This window comes from Kryptolebias marmoratus, linkage group LG12 (assembly GCF_001649575.2).
Source record: "Kryptolebias marmoratus isolate JLee-2015 linkage group LG12, ASM164957v2, whole genome shotgun sequence".
Taxonomy (NCBI): domain Eukaryota; kingdom Metazoa; phylum Chordata; class Actinopteri; order Cyprinodontiformes; family Rivulidae; genus Kryptolebias; species Kryptolebias marmoratus.
The window spans coordinates 22,348,022-22,368,832 of NC_051441.1; the positions used below are offsets into that span (position 1 = coordinate 22,348,022).

The 20,811-nt window shown below is 49.2% G+C and overlaps 2 protein-coding genes across 2 annotated transcripts in view; one reads left to right on the top strand and one right to left on the bottom strand.

The window, feature by feature from the left end:
• The window catches only part of arl10 (ADP-ribosylation factor-like 10), a 6,775-nt gene extending 3,761 nt beyond the window's left edge, over positions 1-3,014 (bottom strand). Inside the window, exons 1-2 of the mRNA XM_017434630.3 lie at positions 2,759-3,014; positions 1,798-1,984 (exon numbers count right to left, since the gene is read on the bottom strand). Of these exons, the coding sequence (XP_017290119.1) occupies positions 1,798-1,984; positions 2,759-2,896 (325 nt within the window). The 5' untranslated portion in view covers positions 2,897-3,014. The remainder of the gene's footprint in view (positions 1-1,797; positions 1,985-2,758) is intronic.
• Positions 3,015-5,671: 2,657 nt separating this feature from the next.
• The window catches only part of LOC108246876 (protein KIBRA), a 31,900-nt gene continuing 16,760 nt past the window's right edge, over positions 5,672-20,811 (top strand). Inside the window, exons 1-10 of the mRNA XM_017434633.3 lie at positions 5,672-6,527; positions 13,357-13,466; positions 13,699-13,902; positions 14,413-14,489; positions 15,024-15,103; positions 17,539-17,668; positions 18,319-18,465; positions 18,996-19,066; positions 19,148-19,393; positions 20,554-20,643. Coding sequence (XP_017290122.1) covers positions 6,409-6,527; positions 13,357-13,466; positions 13,699-13,902; positions 14,413-14,489; positions 15,024-15,103; positions 17,539-17,668; positions 18,319-18,465; positions 18,996-19,066; positions 19,148-19,393; positions 20,554-20,643 — 1,274 coding nt within the window. The 5' untranslated portion in view covers positions 5,672-6,408. The remainder of the gene's footprint in view (positions 6,528-13,356; positions 13,467-13,698; positions 13,903-14,412; positions 14,490-15,023; positions 15,104-17,538; positions 17,669-18,318; positions 18,466-18,995; positions 19,067-19,147; positions 19,394-20,553; positions 20,644-20,811) is intronic.

Here is a 20,811-nt window from a genome sequence, read left to right on the forward strand (position 1 = left end):
CTGAACCCTGACCCTCGTACCGAGGTACCTATGGAACCCTGAACCCTGACCCTCGTACCGAGGTACGTATGGAACCCTGAACCCTGACCCTCGTACCAAGGTACCTATGGAACCCTGACCCTTGGACTGAGGTACGTATGGAACCCTGACCCTCAGACCGAGGTACGTATGGAACCCTCGGACCGAGGTATGTATGACATCATGACTCTCATCCTGAGGAACATTCAGAACCGTGAGCCTCATAAGGTCGGTTCCCAACAGTGACTCAGGCGTTCCACTCGTATTTATAGGAGGTTAGGAATGAAAGAATAAAGACGTGGATGAACCCTGAAGCGATCTGTTTGCCCTAAATTAGTTCTTTCTTACGTAAGAGTGAAGCAGCAGGAGCTCCGTGGAGACGAGGAGATGAATCGGCTGCTGCAGCTCGTCTGACTGAACAGAACCAAACCGACAGAATTATTTCAGCTCCTTTCAACCAATCGGTTCCAGATCCGACCCGAATGAGTTTGTTTCCTCCGCTCCGCTCAGACGGGGCTCTGGTTCGAACCGGAGGAACTCTGAATGAAACATTCATCATGTTTTAAAGATGAGCAGTGAGAGACGCCTTTCATGCCAGAGTTTTAAAAAGGATCAGGTCCGGTTCTAGAGCGGTTCTGGTCACATGCAGAACCGTGTTGAGGACGACTCTCAGCTACTACCACACCAGACTTCACTCTGTTTCTGTAAAACTGAGTTTTTTTAAATGAATCAGTTGCAGACGTTCATCTAATGAGCTTCAATAAAATCCATCCAGTGGGTCATGAGATACTTTGCTAACAGACAGATTATTGCCTTCTTTTCACGGCAGGCTGCCAGGACTGATTTATTCTGAAAGTCTCCAGGAAGTGAAACCGTCCGGTATTTAAAGCGTCTCCTGAAGTTGGATCGTAAACGTCCGATAACAAAATGTCCTCCGCAGATAACAGGACGCAGCCGCCGCCGACGGAGCGAGACGGTCACGCGTCTGGGAGGAAACAACAGGAACAGGTCAAAGTTCACCTCAGCTGGACTTCGGACGGCAACGAGTCGAAAAGGTTCTGCAACGAGGCAGACGCTCGGTCGGGTGATAACGAGACAGAGCGAGAGAGCGAACGTTTCAGGTGAAGTCAGACACCCCCCTGCCCCCCATGCACCCTTCCCAGTGAAGACAAACCCCACCCTGTCAAATCAGAGACAGGGGACACCTGGACAGGTGTCCATCCGTCACAGGGACACTTAGAGACAAATGAGACAAACAACCATTCTCGCTCTCACTCGCACCCGGGGACAATTCTACAGCTTCAACCCCACCCTGTGAAGACAAACCCCTCCCGCTCTGTGTGACTCCATCACACCCACACCCTCTTCACTCGGCATGACTCAGGTTCTGCTGTGGGTCCGGTGTGGGTGGCTGACGTGGACCCCCCCCAGCCCTGCCTCCCAGGCCTATTTACCGCTGCCACATCACATCAGCCGGAGGTCCATCACAGCCTTGTTTCCTAGCAACCTCCTCTAATGAATTCTGGCAGAACCCGTTGGAGGCGAGGACCTGAAGCCGGGCCTGCCGGCGTGGAGCGCTGATCCGTCCAGGCGCCACGCTCCACCGGTTCCATGCAACTTTCCTCAGACGGAACGAAGAGACGGATCAACCCGCTGAAGCGCCTCAGGAAGCTTCATCGGGGCGAGAAGGAACCCCACGGAGTAAACGCCACCGCCCACGGTGTAGAAAGGGGCGATAATGTAACTGCAAGCGGCCGTGTGTGTCTGTTAAACACTTACTCTCCAGGAAGTCCAGCTGACAGGCGGGGGCGTCCAGGCTCATGAAGTTGAAGCCGCGGGTCGGCCGGCACCGCCCTCTCCTTGCCGCCGCCTCCCCGGGCGTCAGACCCTGCAGCAGGCTGCTCTTCCCGGCGCCGTCCAGACCCAGAACCAGAACCTGGCGCTTCTCGCGCTCCTCCTCCTCCTCCTGCAGGCGGAGACGAGTGGAACACAGACCTTTAACCGAGCGTTCGGCTCTGTTAGCAAAATAACCAGAGGGCAGGTTTTAACGCTCAGGAAGTAATTCAAGATGGCCACAAATGACCTTCGACAGTCAGAGGTTTGGTGTGGTAGTAGCTGAGAGTCATCCACAAAACTCTCCATCATTTACCAACGACAGCTGTTCACTCTGCTGAGTCGGCGTTTATTCTGCTGAGTCAGCGTTCGGCTCGCAGCTACGATATAGGTTTTAAATATTTTGACTTTATTTCATGAAATCTGATAAAGTTTCTTCAAATCCTTTAATCTAAAATCAGCTTCAGTTTTAGCTTTAGTTCCTTTCTGCTGATTTTAGCTTTTAGCCACTCCTTTGCTAGTTTTAGCTTTTAGCAGCTGTTGTGCTAATTTTAGCCTATAGCTACTGTTCTACTAGTTTTAGCTTGTAGCTACTATTCTGCTCATTTTAGCTGTTAGCTTCTGTTCTGCTAATTTTAGCTTTTAGCTACTATTTTCCTAGTTTTAGCTTTTTATTTCGGCTGATGTTCTAGTTTTATCAGAGAATAAAAAGTTTTTCTTGTCTTCATCTTCATTGTGATCAGCCTCCTCCTCTTCCTCCTCCAGATGTTTTTGCCACCTTCATCACCACCATCATCATCATCATCACAGCCGAACCCGGGCTCCAGCGGTTCCAGCGAAGCTAAAATAAAATAAAATAAAGACCCGAGCAGAACTGAGCCGGTCCGGTTCGGTTCGCATGTCCCACCTCTCTGATGGAGCTGTACTCCGCCCGGGGAGACCAGACCCGCCGCCGGTAGAAGTAGCTCAGCGCGAGGAAGAGCGCGGAGCCAAGCGCGGCCACGGCGGCGGTCAGGGCGACGGAGATGTGCCGGAGGAGAACCATGAGTGAGCCGGGACCGGTACCGGGACCGGGGAGACTGGGGAGACCGGGACCGGGCTGTCTGCGCTGCTCCCGCCTCCTGCTTCCTGCACGCGCTACATGTGACCGCGCGCTCTGATTGTTTTTGTTTCGAGCACGTGAAGGAGGAGGAGGGGGGGATGTGCTGCGTTCAGGTGAGGCTCGGAAACCGCGGTTCTCTGACAAGGAGCCCCGCCGAGCCTGAATTCAGAACTTTATTTTGAAACAGAAATCAGATGTGGAGCTTTAATTTGTCAGAAACATGATGATTATTGATGTTTCCCTCATTTCCGCCCAAAGAAGCGGGAAGACGAGGGCGATAATGTTTTTGCTCGTGTCTGTCTATTAGCAAAATATCTCCTGAACCGCTGTACGGATTTTACTGAAACTACCTGAACGCAACCATCCGGCTGGCTTCTACATCTGATAAACATTTGGGGTCAACCATTTTCAAGATGGCCGCCACAGCCAGCTGTGCCCATTAAACACAAACACGGTTATAACTCCATCACTGCTGCATGTTTTAGGCGTAGATTTGCTGTGGTAGTAGCTGAGAGTCATCTGAGAGGCCTGTCTGTTAGCAAAATATCTCCTGAACCGCTGGATGGATTTTACTGAAACTTTCAGGAAATAATCGCTGGATTCGCGTCTACAACTGATCACCTTTTGTAATCAGTTCAAATCAAGATGGCCGCCACAGCTAGCTGATATTGTCCAAAGATGGCTATGACTCAGTCAGTTTTGCAGACACTGAGGTAAAATTCAGCGTGGTAGTAGCTGAGAGTCACCCCCAACACATGATTCCTCATCGCCTTTCCGAGATGAAAGAAACACACCCAAACTCAAGGGATGAGCCAGTGTTTTAGGAGATAAACTCCTAAACTCCAGATTACTAATAGTTACTTTCTGTTTTATAAATAAAACTAAATATTTAAAACCATCAAAATGGAAAAAATGTTCCTTATTTTCTGTTTTGCGCCTCAGATCTGAGTTCTGATTGTTGCCTTTAAATAAATATATAACATTATCTGAGAGAAATGAAATGTTCTCTCTTACATAATGAGGTTTAACGTCCCTTTTTCCTAAAAAACAACCTCTATAATCTGCATGTAGAGAACTTCAGGCGACCTAAACTCCATTTTATGGTTTTATATCTGTAAATATTTCAGTTCTGATGAGCTTCGAGCCTCAGACCCGGTCTTTGATCCAAACAGACGAGCTGAAAGTTTTCAGATATTTGCTGAAACGCTGTAAGAGAGGAAGTGAAGCAACCAGATTTCAGATTAAAGCGTGAAGCTGGAGCTCCATCTGGAGTCCGGTTTTATGGTTTCCATTAAAGAGAAGAAGTTAACGAGATTCTCTCTGTAGTAAAGAAACGTCTGGGTCGGTTTTAAGTCTCTGATTTATACAGAAAATAAAATAAACTGATCTGAGCCGCTGGACGAGTTAAACGACACCAAAGGAGCAGCTGGTTTTAACGGCGCTTTGGGGATGATTCGTTAAACTAATCGATGCAGGAATGATCTTTAAATAACGTGTTTCAGTCCAACATTTAAAGACTAAACGCTCCGCAGCATCAAGTCTTATAAATGACCCAAAACGGATTAAAAACGAGGAGTGAAACAGATAAATGTGATGAGAATGAAAGCATATTTTTATTTTAAAACTAATTTTTGATGATAAATGTGACTGAGTGAAGCTCAGCAGCAGTTTGTCCACCGGCCTGCAGGGGGCGCTGTGGGCCTGAAAACTGCCTGAAGATCAGAAGAAGTTTGTAAAGTTTATTTAATTTAAAAAATAAAAGAGCAAAAAGTGAATTTTAAAAAGCCAGCTTCAGAGAATGAAGGGACCTGATGTTAAAACATAATAAATATAAAGAACTGAAGTCCCAAACATAAAACCTTTAAAGTTTTTATCTTTTACTCATTTTTTAGTTTTTTATTTAAAGTTGTTAAATGAGATGCTTCTCCTCAGGGCAGATTTTTGTCTCTTTGGAGGAGTTTTAGTCCCATTTTTATCTTTTTGCGTCTCTTTGTTGCGTTTTTTTTTTTTTGTATTTGTAGTTTTTTTCTGTCTCGTTTTGACGGTTTTAAAGCTTTTTGTGTTCACAACACGTCCAGTTTTTGGTTATTTCTGTGTCCAATTTTCATGCAACACTTTAATTTCTTTAACATTTTTGTGTTTTTATTTAATTTTTCAGTTCTTCATATATATTTCTTTCTGATTTTAACTTTTGTTCGTTTTATTTTGACAACCCCACATCATTTCAGTTCACTGAAACACACAAATACTTTAATATTTTGCTTAAAAATTCAATTTGACTCACATTTATTGTCACGTTTGGCAGATTCTCTGTAATTAAGGTTGTTTTGAGTCTGATTGTAGTAAATTTCATTATTCTGTCCTAAATCATTGTTGATTTTTACAGTTTCTGTAAATTTTTCCTTGTTTATTTCTAGAACAGATACAGAAATATAATACATTAAATACATTTTCAGACATTTGACTGAGTTTATTAAAAAAAGAAATCTATAAATATATAGAAATAAACACAGAAGTCATGATAAATAAAAATCTGTTTAAATATAAAATAAACAAAAAGAGGAAAAATTAAAATTATTTATTGTTACAAGGTCATCATTTAACAGTTGAGAACGTGATTAATTATAAAAGGAGTTCTTGTAATTTAAAGCATTTTTGACCGGAAGTCTTATTTTTTTCGGACCGCGCTTTTATTTTGAAACCGGAAGTGACGGCGACGTGAAGGCGGAAAGCTTGATGGCGGCCGGACTAAGTGGGTCGGGACTGAAGAGGAGACTTTAACTGCCGCGGCGCCGCGTCTCTCCGCCTTTAAACCGGGACTTCAGCGGGACAAAGCGGCATTTTTCCGGCTGCGGGTCCCGCTCCACACTTCGCTCCAGCCGGAACGGGCGGTTCGGACTGCTCGCCTCCCCGCCGCGACAAGGCGGCTAACGTCGGGGTTCGTGCTGCCGAACATCATGGTGGCCTGCTCGGTGCCGGAGCGGAGACCCGCTCCGTGCGCTTAGCGGGACTCCCGGTCCGTCCAGGCCGCGAGCCGCCGCTCTTTCCCGGGGCTCAAACTGCCATTTTGTCGAGCAGCCGAGCGCCCCCCCGCGGAGGAAAAGTTGTCTCCAGGCCGCCTGAAAGTTCCCCATCGGGACTTGGGAAAGTTCTGAAACCAACCGGAACCGAACGGACGACTTAAAGGATTAATTTAATTCCGTTTTTGTGCTTTTTTTAAATTCTCTTTCGCTTCGGATGCCGGAGGGTTGGAGCGCAGCCTCCCGCCGGAGCTCCATCCTCTCGCCGCCGTAGCTCCAGGTTCGGTTTCGGTGTTGATCTGTGGATTGTTTGGTTTTTTTGGGGGGGACCGGGGGGTCACCATGGCCTAACCCGAACCCCGGTCCGGACCGGGTCCTTGCTGGAGCCATGGTTTCCCTCCGCGGCGAGCTGACGTAGAGCGGATTTATGGAGACATGCCGAGGAAGGAGCTGCCACTACCGGACGGTTGGGAGGAGGCCAGGGACTTCGACGGCAAAGTTTACTACATCGACCACAAGACCCAGTCCACCAGCTGGATCGACCCCAGAGACAGGTAGGAGGCAGGTGGCGCTGACCTTTGACCCCTCACAGGTGCCCTCACCTGTCCCTGGAGGCAGCCAGATTCAAGATGGCCGCCGCAGCAGCTAAAATCTGGCGTGGTAGCTGAGAGTCATCCCTGACTTACACTCTGAGGGCTGACCTGTCTGTCTGTTAGCAAAATATCTCCTGAGCCACTAATTGGGTTTTAATTAAACCATCATGAAGTCATAATTAGATGACTAACTCTGTTCAAGATGGCCGCCACAGCCAAGTTTATGCCTCGGTCTCTTTCAGACACGTTGATCTATAATCTGCAGTGGTAGTAGCTGAGAGTCGTCCCCATCTTGTCCTCTGAGCGCTGACTGACATCTGCTGCCAGGCCTCGTCAGCTCGGCTCGTCTGTTAGCGAAATATCTCCTGAGCCACTGGGTGGGTTTTAATTAGACTCACAGGAAGTCTTAATTGGACGAGTAACTGTTGGAGTCGGCTCTGTTCAAGATGGCCGCCACAGCCAAGTTTATGCCTCGGTCACGTTTAGAGACGTTGAGCTATAATCTGGTGTGGTAGTGGCTGAGAGTCGTCCTCTGAGTCGACCTCGTCTGTCTGTTAGCAAAATATCTCTAGTTTTATTCGTTGGGTTTGCAGCTGATTGGCTTCTGGAGTCTGTCCGGTTTAAGTGGACAGAACATCTCCAGGGACGTCTCCAGGGACGTCTCCAGGGACGTTAGGAAACCACAAACTCAAAATAAAACGGATCAAAACAGATCTGTGCCGACTGATTGAGTTTTCCTAAAAAGGTTAATAAACGAGAGAACCTGGACGGTTGGACGTCCGACGGTCTCCAGGGTCTGGACTGATCTCTGGACAGATCTCCTGGGACGATCTTTGGAGGTCAAAGAAAAACCGTCAAACATCGCTAAAAACTCAGGCTGCGAAAAACATGGAAATCTGTTGATGTTTGCGTTAAAAATGACTCCATAAAAACCTCAATCCTGGTACCTGAAATAACAAATAATCCTCCTGATCGACCGTTAAGGTGAAGTTTTTCCAGCAGGTCCTTATAATCTGCTTAGAAGCTGGCCGGTTTTCTCCTGGAAATCCCTTCGTATAACGCTATTATTTTAGATTTTTATCTTTTATAAAATGCAATCAGGAACCTTTATTTTAATTTCTCCAGACCTGTGAAACCTACAACCACCCGTCGTGTTTTTAAAGGACGACTGATTAGAAACCCAAACTGCGAGTCCAGTTCTCGGGTTTCTGGGTCGGTTCCGCTCGACCGGCCGTGGAAACGAGTCAGACATGTTGGCGCGGTTTCCCCCGTCGGTCCAACGGCGGGGAACAGTCTGAGAACGAAGACAGAGAGACGGCGACAGGTCAGAACCTGGAACGTGTTTCCAGAACCGTCACATGGACGAAGCTGTCAGAGGTCCGGTTAGACATTAAAACCAGCCACAGAGCAGCGGTTCTGGTCCGCCGGGCCTCGCGCTGCACTTTGACCTCGAGCGGAAGGCCTCTCCGATGAGGCCGCTCGCCGCTCGCTCCTCCACGCGTTCCGAGCGTGGAGCTGAAATTTTGTTGTACAACCTTTTGAGGCAACCAGCAGATTGCTGTACCTCTGTCTGAGTCTTCTGCACCTGTCCCCGGGTGTCCACAGGTGTCCTCAGGCGTCCTCAGGTGTCCACAGGTGTTCTGCTCCAGCTGTCAGGTCTGAAGGGTTTCAGCTCCTTCTCCAGATGTTTCAGCTCCTTCTCCAGATGTTCAGCAGGATTTAGATCAGGGCTCAGAACGGTCCAATGTTGGGTTCTGACCCGTTCTTGGTGTTTTGGGTCAGTATCCTGTTGGACCCATGAGCTGAGACTGAGACATCTGGCTCCAGGAGGCCTTGATAGTCTTCAGGTTTGATTGGACCCTGAACAGATCCAGGACCAGAACAGAACCGAGCCTCCTCCATGTCCCCCTGTAGGTTCAGGGTTCTGGTCTTTGTCTCACGTTTGGTTCTGTGGACACAGAGCTGATGGGACTTGTTGACAAAAAGCTTCAGTTTTGTCTCATCTGTCCAAAGGACATTCTCCCAGAAGCTGTCTGTCTTTATGATCTGGTGTCCTCTTCTGTCCTCTTCCATTAAGTCCACTTTGTCTCAAACAGACCGATGATGGAATCTGACACTGATGACCTTTGACCTCTGATCTATCATTCATATGATCAGTCTCTTCAGTTGTCCTCTTGTGGACACGTCCAGGGAGGTTGTCTCCAGTCCTAAGGACATCTGTAGTCTCAGGAACATCCAGCTGCTTGGAGACGGTCTTCTAGTCTTTACCGTCATCATTGTCTTTCTGAGCTGCTGAGATATCTGTCCTCAGCGTCCTGTCCTCCACGTTCAGTGAGGTACACACCTTGATCCCAAACAGCCCTGTGACTACCTCCTGCCTCATGATTCTTTAATCAGTTCCAAATAATTTCAGGGACGTCCGTTTCTTTAAAATAAAAGTTCCTGACGTGTTTCAGGACAGTTTGTCCTTCTGTGAAGTAAAAGTTCTTCACATATAAACTTAAAGTTCTCTTTTTTTATAGTTTGATTAAAATCTATTATTTAATGTTGAGAAACATAAAAGGTGAAACTGTGACATGAGTCTAAAGATTCACGTTCATTTTTCACTTGTTACAGATAATAAACCCCCTCTGCTGTAGATTTAGAGTTTTTGATTCAGAAATGAGCTCAAATAAAATAAACTTTTAGGGAAGTATGTGTTTTAAAATGCAGCAGCAGCTCAGGAAGCCTGTTTGCTTCCCTTCAGAGATGAGAAGGAAACTTCAGGATGGTTTGAATTCCCTGCAGCCGTCGGGCCCAAACCCTCCCTGCACCGTGCGCCTTCAGGAATGAAGAAAGACCGCACGCCTTTTGTCCCAAACGGCTGTCTTTGTGTTTGTTTTAACGCCGTCCTGCCCGGAGCGTCATCTGAGTCACGTGCAGCTAGGCGGGATGTTTAGGTTCTTCCTAAACATTCAGCTTCATCCCTGATCTCCACATGTTTATAAAAAGAAACCCAACCTTTTTTTTTTGTGGTTTGAGTTTCTAAAAGGAGGCGTTTGCTTTGGGAACCCTGCATACCAAGAAATCTGCAGAACGTTACAAGAACCGCTAAAAAAACCGATGACACAAAGGGAAGAAAAGGAGGAATTCTCCGGTGGTTTTGTGGGGAAAAGCGGCGTTTTTCCCAACGTCTGGTGTCGTGTTCTGCAGCGATGTTGTCAGATGAAAGGAATGCTGCCGGCCCGATAACACGCAGGAGGTTGTCTTTACCATCCGGACGCGCTGCCAGTTAATCGTGACGCCTCGCTCTGCTGAGTGTGAAAAAACCGGAGTGTTTGTTTGTTACTTGGACCTTGAGCTCCGGAACGCCACCTGAGGAATTTATACGCTCCGAGTGAGCGGCGGCGCGCGCCTGAGTCACCGTTTAGCTATGCAGCTCGCCTCCCTGGGTGTTTTCAACCCCGCCGTACGTCTGCCAGCTCGCATCAGAGAACCGGGCCGCGGTAAACCCGGCAGGCTGATACCAGAACTCCAGATATCCCGCGAGTTAATCTTTGACAGCTTTGATGCCAAAACGTCACGAGAACAGAACGTTTTCCTGCTGGAATCTGAGATAAGCTGCTTAAAAACCTGCAGCGACTTCGCTCCTCAGAGGTTCGGTTCTCCTCAGAGGTTCGGTTCTCCTCAGAGGTTCGGTTCTCCTCAGAGGTTCGGTACTCCTCAGAGGTTCGGTACTCCTCAGAGAACTTTCCTCTAAGATGTTATCTTGAAGTGAAAGTCGGTGGATTCAGCACCTTTAATAAAAACAAATAGAGCTGGAAGAGGACCAAACGGTGGCGGCTGAAGACTCGTTCTGTGACTCGATGTCATGAAGTCGCGTCACGTTTGAGCGGATCCTGGACCGAACAGAAACCCGTACCCGTACCTGTAGAGGTCCGGCTCGGGGGTTAAAACAGGAAATAAGTTTTGTCCCGTTAAACCTAAAGCGACGAGCCGACTGTCGGCTGATGTCGGTCCTGAAATCGGGTCGACGGCGGGACTAACGGTCCTTAAAAACCCCCAGAGTCCTGAGAACGGGTCGGTCCAGAAGCAGAATATGCCTGAATACAAAAACAGAATATTTTATGCTTGTTAGGGAAACATGGCAGTCATTTAAATATAAAACATCGGACTATAATAAACTAAACCTTATTGTGTTGATAGTTTAAAGTTTTTTATGGGTATTTAACATTAACACCAAACTGGAATTCAATAAATTAAACTTTCCAATATTTGTACTCATGGAAAATATATTTAATGAAGAAAATAGTTATTTTTGTGACGTTTCTTTTTTATGCAGGCTCAACTCGTACGTCTTTGTTTGGATTCATGCGCTCAAAATATGTCAGTTTTTTATGGGTGACGAAGCTCCGCCCCTTCGCCTTACATCACCAAAAGGATCGTGGCGTTTTTCCGTCGTACAGATCGGAGAGTTGGAAATCCGCTGAGGATAAAATCCTGGAAAAATGAAGCTTGTCTGCCTCAATGAATCATTAATATCCGTCGTTTATTCAGACAAAACGATGCTTTTATCCCCCCGTCATCTTGGATTCATGGCAGACGTTTAGCGACCTGTTCTTATCGTTTTATAAAGTTCTGTGTTTCTGTAAAATGAGGAATGAGCTCGCCGTGAGTCACATGACCCGGAAGTGGAAGCTGTAAAGAGACAAAATAATTCTGCAGCTGCTTTAATCCGACAAACTGTTGGTTCCATTTTACAACAAAACGCTTGTCACAAAAACAGCCTTCCTGTTTACTGCCCCCCCCCCCCACACACACACACACACACTCCTCCCCCTCAGCTGGAATGTCCTCCCTCGCCACGGCGGGGTGAGGTGATATTCGGCCTAATTATCTGATTGGGTCTCGTTGGCGGCGGTTCCTGGCAGCGTTGATCCGGCGGGTCGGGTTCTGAGCAGGCTCTCGGTCCGATGGTTCTGCTTGGCCGGGCTGCAGGTCCAATACGCTCCATCTAACATAAAGCAGCGATCTCAGTTTGTTCGAGATGTTCTGATCCGATCTGCAGCGAGGCTCAATGATTGACAGTGAAGCGGAGGCCATGTTGTCGTCCTGCCAGCTGGGCTCCGGTTCGGTCCGTCGGTCGGGGCGGGGGGTGACTGACGGAGCGCCACGAGCCGAGGTCAGCGGCTCCCCTCAGCTCCTGTCAGCCCGGCAGGATTTAGAGCCCGACAGGACAGAGGACTTGAATAATGGGCCGGCCCATTCTCTCGGCCTCCACGGCGTCCTGAGCTAAATTTAGCGCCGAGCTGAGGGGGTCTTCTCAGAAGCCGCTCCATTATTCATCAGCTGTAAAAGAAGCCAGTTCTGCTGAGAGCCGCCGCCGCCGCCACCGCCGCCACCGCCACGTCTCTGAAATCCCCCAAAACTCAGAGCCGGGTCATTACTTTACTCCGTCCTTTAATCCGGAGTAGGTTTTCTAATTTTATATAAACCTAAACTGTTGCTTCTGTTAACGATCAGACCGAATATTTAACTCTGAAACGTTTTAGCGTTCGGACCTGCAGGATTCGTCAGCGTCACACAAATCGAACCGCAGGCCGTTAACCCCTCCACCAACGAGGGCTTTTAAACGGTCCTGGGGGAGGTTCTCGCTCGGGGACGGCTTCCAGTCGTTCCGCTGCGAGTAAAATCGACCCGACGGGCCTCAATGCCCGCAGCTGGGTCCGGTTCAGGTGGTGACGGAGGAGCTTCATGTCCTCCTCCTCCTCGCAGTAATAAACAACAACCGTACGAGTTTCCTGTGGCCAACATCTTAGAAATCAGAGCAGCTGATGGCCGGTTTGTTTATTTATTTTTACAACAACAACCCTTTGCAGACCTTGTATCGTTAAAGAAACATCAAAAAGAGCATATCATGTCAGTAAAATGAAAAGATGGGCTACAATAAGCTGCTTCCTGCCTGATAATTAGTTACACAAACGCGTCTGATTGGCTGTTTTTAAATCGTGGACGTTACGGCCGACTCATCCGTCTGTCTCCTATAAGATCCCACGCCGCAGGTTTTCCTGATATCCTGCAGCCTCAGCCCCCAGGAGACCAGGAGACCAGGCGGTCACGATCCTTTTGGTCCATCAAAGTTTCCGTCCTCTGCACTGTCCCCTGACCTGTCCTCCGGGTCGTCCTCTGGGTCACAGCATAGAACAACAGACCCTGATCCCTCTGGACGACACGCTGCACCTCATATTTGTCTTCTGTCCCAGATTTCATGCGGTTCAGGTGGACCGAACGTGGTCCCTGTGGACAGTCTCATCCCTGCAGATTTGTTTATCGGTTTCATTTGATAAAACGTCTTTCGAGCAGCAGAGCGTTTAAACAGTCGGCTCATATAAACCCGGCTCAGTTGCTGCTTGGAAGGTTTTCTAAGATGTTGCTTTCAGCGCCGCAGAAGCTCAAGTTCAGTCCAGGTGCTTATCCAGTCACCCGTAACGCTCCTCCTCCTCCTCCTCGTCTCAAACACTAAAACGGTTCGTTCCGCGCGGTGGTTCAGGGGATTCTGGGAGCAGAACTTCTCGCGGCGGTTGGTCAGGTCTGACTCCAGCAGGTCGATGACGGTGCTGCTCACCGACCCGTCTCTCCAGGATCACCTGGGTTCAGAACCGACTTTTTTTATTCCGTCTGGTTTCGACCCAAAGATCCTAAACATTTTACAGACGTGATATTTTCGGTGAGATTACCGAACAAACCGCACAGAACTCGATAATCCTGCTGCCGTTTTCATTCCTGGATCTTCCTGTTCTGTTGTCCTCAGGCAGACGAAGCCTCTGACGTTCGCTGACTGCATCGGAGATGAGCTGCCGGTGGGATGGGAGGAGGCGTACGACCCCGTGGTCGGGCCGTATTACGTCGACCACAACACCAGTGAGTCAAACTGTCCCAGGTCCTGGAGGGCCTCCATCCTGCAGGTTGGAGATGTTTCTCTGCTCCTCAGCAGCTCCTCAGGTTCTACAGAAGCCCGTTAATCCCCTCAGTCCCTCAGAGCAGAGAAACATCTACAACCTGCAGGATGGAGTCCCTCCAGGACCAGGACTGGACGCCGCTGCCGTAGAACGACCAGCGTCGACGGATCCTGACCCCGCTCCTTTCCCCGCAGAGAGCACCCAGCTGGAGGACCCGCGGGTCCAGTGGCAGCGGGAGCAGGAGGCCATGCTGCGGGACTACCTGTCCGTGGCCCGGGACGCCCTCAGCGCCCAGAAGGAGATCTACCAGGTGAAGGAGCAGCGGCTGCGGCTGGCGCAGGAGGAGTACCAGCAGCTCAACGACACCTGGAGGGACAAGTCCAAGTCTCAGACGAGCTGTGAGTGTCGGCTGTTACACAATCCTGTTCAACAGCTGCCCCATTCCTGTCGGCCCGCGCTGCTGGTCCTCGTTAGAGTCCAGGTTCTGTGTCAGAGAGGCAGAGAATCACTCCCTCCGGGTCGGGGCCGAGTCTCTGTCTCAGGTAGACGGGTTCAGGTGACCCGGAGTCTCGTTCTCGAGTCACGGTAGGACGGAGCGGGTTGGCTGTGCTGAAGGAGGAGACGAGCCGTCCTGTGGATGTGAGGTCCAGATCAGGACCGGAAGGACCAGAACCTGGACCTTCCTTCACAGGGGGGCCAGGCTCAGACTGAAGTTCAGGTCTGGGTTTCCCTCCACGACCCAAAGAAGATGGATGTTTACAGTTTTACAAAGAAATCAGGTTCTGTTTATTTGGTTTATTTATTAATTTACCAGAAAACAAAAGGTTGAAGGTAAAATCTGGTTTCTGTCCAGAACAGATTTATTTTTAGTCAGAGGATCTTTCTGATGGTTCTGGTTTTTCCTGCAGTGAACTCCAGATCGTCCGCTTCCAGCAAATACGACCCAGAGATCCTGAAAGCAGAAATCTTCACAGCCAAAAGTCGGGTAAGAGCCTCTCCGTCGTGTTCTCAGGTCAGAGCTCCTCAAGCAGGTTTTAAGATAAATTAAACACATTTATTGTTGAAAACGTCCTCGGAAGAAAAGAGTTTCAGGTCCTGCAGCTCCTTCAAAGTGACCCAAATTATTCCTGGATTAAAACACAGAGTTCGACCCAAACCTGAGACACGAGGATTAAACCTTAAAGTTCCAAACAGGTCTGATCCGTCCCCGTCCTGAGCCCGGAGGAGAGTCAAATATATTCATTTTACTGCAGATTATCACCTGAGGCTTTAAGTTTAGCTGTGATTGGATGAACTGACCGTTCAGGAAGCAGAAGTTTAACTTTTCAGACATTTTATAGAATAAAAAGCTGAAATAATCTGAAGTTAAGTTTGTTTTATGTTTTTACCGGCCTCAGCTGAAACTCTCTCCGTTTGTCTTCCTGTTTGAGTCTCAGAGCTGAGACTGAGACGCAGCAGAGAAAGTGTCCGTCCCTGACGTGTCTCCCGTGTCCTCCGTCTCCTCCGTCTCCTGTTTCAGGTGAACAAGCTGAAGCTGGACCTGGCCTGCATGAAGCAGGAGCTGCAGTGCAAAGAGGAAGGCTTCCAGACGCTGCGAGAGTGAGTGTCTCCGGACTGTCTCTGTCCACTGCAGGGCTCTGTCCCCCTGCATGTCTCTGTCCCCTGCAGGTCTCTGTCCCCTGCAGGTCTCTGTCCCCTGCATGTCTCTGTCCCCTGCAGGTCTCTGTCTCCTGCAGGTCTTTGTCCCCTGCAGATCTCCATCCCCTGCAGGTCTGTCTCCTGCAGGTCCCCTGCAGGTCTCTGTCCTCCTGCAGGTCTCTGTCCCCTGCTGGTCTCTGTCCTCCTGCAGGTCTCTGTCCTCCTGCAGGTCTCTGTCCCCTGCAGGTCTCTGTCCCCTGCATGTCTCTGTCCCCTGCAGGTCTCCGTCCCCTGCAGGTCTCTGTCCTCCTGCAGGTCTCTGTCCCCTGCAGGTCTCTGTCCCCCTGCAGGTCTCTGTCCCCTGCTGGCCTTAGTCCCTGCGTCTCAAAAAATTAGAAGCAGCTGCTGCCCATCAATCTGAGAGGGGTCAAAGGTCACCTGGAGTCCATCGTTCTACAGAGAGAACGATTATTCACACCCTGAAGGTCAGACCGTGCAATGAGCTCCACCTCAGACTCTACAGGCCTAAGTCAGAAGGTCAAAGGTTAAAGCCTCTCCTCTCTAAAAACAACATGGCAGCTCGACCTGAAGGAACCAGAAGATTTCTGGACCAGGACCGGAACCAGAACCTCAGAGAGCTGAGCAGAAACCAATGATGGAAAGAAGAGTGGGCCACAACTCCTCCACAACCAGGAACCCACTGAGAGTTCTGCTGCTGGAGGAGGTTCTGCAGATTTAACTTTTCATTTAATAAATCCATCAGAACCTCACGAGGTCCGGTTCAGTTTATGTGTCAGAACTGAGAGATCTGTTCTCCGTTAATCGTTTATCTGGATCATGTGACCCGTTCCTGTACAATAAGAGCTTCCACTTCCTGGACTTTGCCCCGTTACCTTTTGGAAACTGTGAAAGTGTCGACTCAGATCATCCCAGCCGGCCATAAACCCGGACAGAACCGCGGCTCAGGAATGTGGGTTCTGAGTCTGCGGAGCGGGTCGGCCTCTCTCCCTTTCCCGTTTGGCTCGCCTCCTGCAGCTCGGAGCGTCAGGAGGATTACAGAGAGCCGTCGGACGGCATTCCTCCGCGTTCCCGCTCCCGCCGCGGCGCCAGGCGGCGTCCAGCAGCCAATCGCCGCCTTCAGAACCGGCTCCGGGCTGGAAGGCAGAACCCGGTCAGCTCAGAGAGGAGGGGAGCGTATCGCCCGCCATCTTTCACCTCGGTGTTAAATTAATTTCCCTCCGGTGATCTGCTCGCGCTCAGTGGTCGTGTTGAGGACGACTCTCAGCACCACCACACCAAATCTGAGGGCGATTAGCTCCGGCAGCCATGTTGAATTCTTTCAGACCATCCAGTGATCCGTCCGCTGCATCAGGGGATAATTTACTTCTTCTGAATCCTGGGATGGTTCTACAGGGTTCTGATGGGGTCTTTATGTTCTGTTTGAGTCGGACTCGGAGGGGATTAGTCGTTCCCTCCCTCCTCGTTACTTCCTCATTCCTTTTTGTTTTCTCCCTCGCTGTGGCTCAGCCCCTCCCCCTCCTCCTCCCCCGCTGAGGAATGTGGATGGCCCGGTTCTTCAGATGAACTCGTGACTCGTTCGTGGCCGCCTGACGGATCAGCGCTTCACGTTGTCAGCAAAATATCTGATCGTCCTGAAGCTGATCACAGGAAGTCCATGTCTGATCACGACCTTCGTTTATAACTTTGGCCTGAAAGGTTTTATAAGTTTGTTTTTCAAATTAAAAGTCCAGTACGTGGCGCAGCGACAGAAGAGAAGGAATCAATAATCAGATAAAACCGCCGCCGTAACGACCAATCACATCGTCCTTCTTCGTGTCTCTCAGACCGCCCCTGACTCCCACCTGAGCCCAAGTTTTCTTTAAACAGGAAGTAGTAACTTGTCGTACCTCCTGCCTGAAACACAAAAATGAACGTGACAGATAATCGTTACCATGGAGACCCCAATCAGTCAATCAAACTTTATTTAAAACTCGTGTTTCGATTAAAATATAAACTATAAAGATCAAAAATCAGTAAAACCAGAGGAAAAGATTCAATAAATGTAAAATAAAACACAAAAAGTTGCTGTTTTTATTGAGAATGAAGGTAAAAATTAGACAAGAAGAGTAAAAAAACAATAAAGATAAATCTGTTAGGAGTCGAGCTGTGAATAAATACTTTAAACTTTCTGGCAGCAGATTTAACGTTTCCTCTGTTATTACAAAATAAAAGTCCTAAAGGAAGTCGCTGCGCTCGCCGTGAATCTTCCTGTTTGACTTCGTTCTCTTCAGAAACAATCAGACAAACTGAAACTGACTAAAACGTTTCAGCCGACTGAAGCTTGCTGAGCTCAGGAAACTAACCCCGCCCCCTTCCTGTCCCCCTCCGTCCTCCAGGATCAACCAGAAGGTGTCCAACTGTCCCCACGGCTACAAGCAGCAGGAGGCGCAGGCCATCCTGAAGGAGGTGCGCTCCATCAGAGACACCATCAGCTCCGGGGAGAAGGAGAAGCAGGAGCTCATGCAGGTGAGACCCAAGACTCGGTGGAGACTCGCCCCAGGTGAAGCCGGCACTGAAAACATCTGACCTTTGACCTTTTAAGGGTTTTAGGTCTGTCCGGATTTGAAAACAGATTAAATTTGTACGTTTGTTCGCTCGTCGTTCAGCCTAAACTCCAACTCCCATCATGCATCAGTCTGGCCAGAAGGAATCTAACCACCGACTTTTAGTTTTTCTAACAAAAAGAGTTTGGTTCTGTTCCTGAATCCAAAGTTTGACTTAAAGGCAATAATTTCTGTTTGAAAGAAGTTCTGACACCAAAGTCGAGTTGTGAACGTCTTTAAACGTCTTTAAACGTCGTCTTTATTTTTTATTTTTACAGTAAAACATTTTATGTTTTTTCTCTGAACGGATGTTGGCTTCAGAACAATTTTCAGTTCAGTTTAAACAGGAAGTTTAAGTGATGAGGATTTAATTTGATGCTTCCTGTGAGTCTGTCTGTCCGTCCGTCCATCCGTCCGTCCGTCCGTCTGTCTGTCTGTCCGTCCGTCCGTCTGTCCGTCTGTCCGTCCGTCTGTCTGTCGTCAGACCTCCTGTTGTTGTTGCTCAGTTGCTTGTTGTTGTTGTTGCTCAGTTGCTTGTTGTTGTTGTTGCTCAGCTGCTTGTCCTCTCCTCAGAACCTGGCCGTGTTGAAGGACGGCTTCCAGCTGGACCCGGGTTCTCAGCAGGAGCTGTGGGGCAGCAACCCGTCGCTCAGCAACTCGGAGGCGTCCGTCCCTCGGCTCTACTCCGACGCCGGCTCTCAGACCGATGTCCCCGCCGAGGTGAGCTCCTCGCACTTCCTGTCCGCCGCCGGAGCGAAGGTGAGGGTCAGAGACGGGCCGGTTCTGGAGGAAACCGAACGGATCGCTGCGGTTCCTGAAGTCCTCCTCCAGGTTTCTGCAGATCCTCAACAAACTTCTTGTTTCCAGATCTGCAGAAAAACGCGGAGAATCGATTCTTTTCTTCTTCTTCAGTTCAGATTATTTCTCACCGCTGATGGGTTTGAATAAACTCAGACTGAGAACTTAAATCTGTTCAGGAAAAACTTATGGCCTACTGAAATCCACGAAATAAAATCCTGACCGCAGAAAAAGTTAATTTAGTCGAAACTTTGGTGCTTAAATATTAAAAATTAACCAGAAATTGTTGAAAAGTCTGGATTTTTAAACAGAAACTGTCAGAAATCTTTATTATGTTGAAAAAGTTTTAAATGTAGGGATTTTTTTTAACCATAAAACTTTACCTGAGTTTGGTTCTTTATCAGTTTATCAGTCTGTAAAGTAACAAAAACCGTTTTTGTTTCTCGGATCAGTTCCTGAGCGGCACCAACAAGCTGGCTGAGAAAGTCCGTCTGAGCCTGAAGTACGAGGACGCCAAGAGGAGGTCGGTGGCGTTTCCTCGGACCTCCTGATCTCCGATCCACGATTTTCCGCCTCTTCATCGCCGTTTCTTTTCCTGCTCCAGGGTCGCCAACATCGAGGTGCAGATCGCCAAACTGGACAGCGAGGCGTGGCCGGGACTGCTGGACCCGGAGCGGGACCGCCTCATCCTCATCAACGAGAAGGAGGAGCTCCTGAAGGAGCTGCAGTACGTGCGGCCGCGGCGGCGCCTGGAGCCCAACGACGCCGAGAAGCTGGAGAGCGAGAAGAAACGTCTGGAGAGAGACCTGCAGGCCGCCAGAGACAACCAGAGCAAGGCTCTGACCGAGAGGTGGGTCCTGAGGGTGGAGGTCCTTGCAGGTGGAGGTCCTCTCAGGTGGAGGTCCTCTCAGGTGGAGGTCCTCTCAGGTGGAAGTCCTCTCAGGTGGAGGTCATCCAGGTGGAGGTCATCAGGTGGAGGTCCTCTCAGGTGGAGCTCCTCCTCAGGTGGAGGTCCTCTCAGGTGGAGGTCCTCTCAGGTGGAGGTCCTCTCAGGTGGAGCTCCTCCTCAGGTGGAGGTCCTCTCAGGTGGAGGTCCTCTCAGGTGGAGGTCCTCTCAGGTGGAGGTCCTCTCAGGTGGAGCTCCTCCTCAGGTGGAGGTTCCTCAGGTGGTTCCTCCGGACTGAGGAGCTTCTGAAATAACTTCAGCTGAACTTTGAAGCGGCTCCTCAGCCGATGACACCTCTGACCCCTGACCTCTGACCTTTCCGGGCCCCGGCCTGGCGTCTTTCTGCCCTCCATCTTTGCTCTGCACCTGGGTTCCTAACGAGCGGCCCCCGGGCCTCAAACAGGACTCTCCTTGTTCCTCTTCCGGCACCTGAGCTCCGTCTCTCTGTGTCTCGTCTCCTGTTCCTGAAACCTGAGAGGACGCCGAGACGAACACAAAGAGGACCTCTTATACGGGCGCACTCACACGCACACACTCCGACACACACACCCTCACACACACACACACACACACACACTCAGACGCACTGACAGTTTTCAGGATGAAAAAGTCGCCTTTTAAACAGTTTCAGAAACTGAAAACTGAACCAGTTAGTCTGGATCCACTCATCTGAAGACAACTAACCAACTAACTAATGAACTAACTAACTGAGCTAACCAACCGACTAACTAACTAATGAACGACTTCACAACCAGAATGAGGAACAAACACATGAACGGATGAATGAATGAACTCTTGACCTGACTAGTGACTGACCTGATGAACTAACTAATTAACTAACTGGATTAAAAACAAACTAAATAATAAACAAACAAATTAATCAACTGACAAACAAACAGATGAACTAATTAAAATAAATAAATGAGCAAATAAACAAAAACTGGGAGAATTCCAGTAAATTATTATTTTATTGGTTATAAAATAAATCAGTCGGTTTATTGAGCTGCTCAGGTAGATGCCTGACACGGTTCTGTTGTAACTCTGACCCGGTTCTGTCCCCTCAGACTGCGGCTTCACTGTAAGCGGAACAAACTGGTCCGGGAGCTCGAGGAGACGGTCCGGCTGGCCACCACGCTGCACACTCAGCTCAAGAGGTTTGGTTTTTACCGGCGCCTCGGGTCCCGCAGTGACCTGTGGTGACCTGCAGTGACCCGCAGTGACCTGTGGTGACCCGCAGTGACCCGCAGTGACCTGCAGTGACCTGTGGTGACCTGCAGTGACCCGCAGTGACCTGCAGTGACCTGTGGTGACCCGCAGTGACC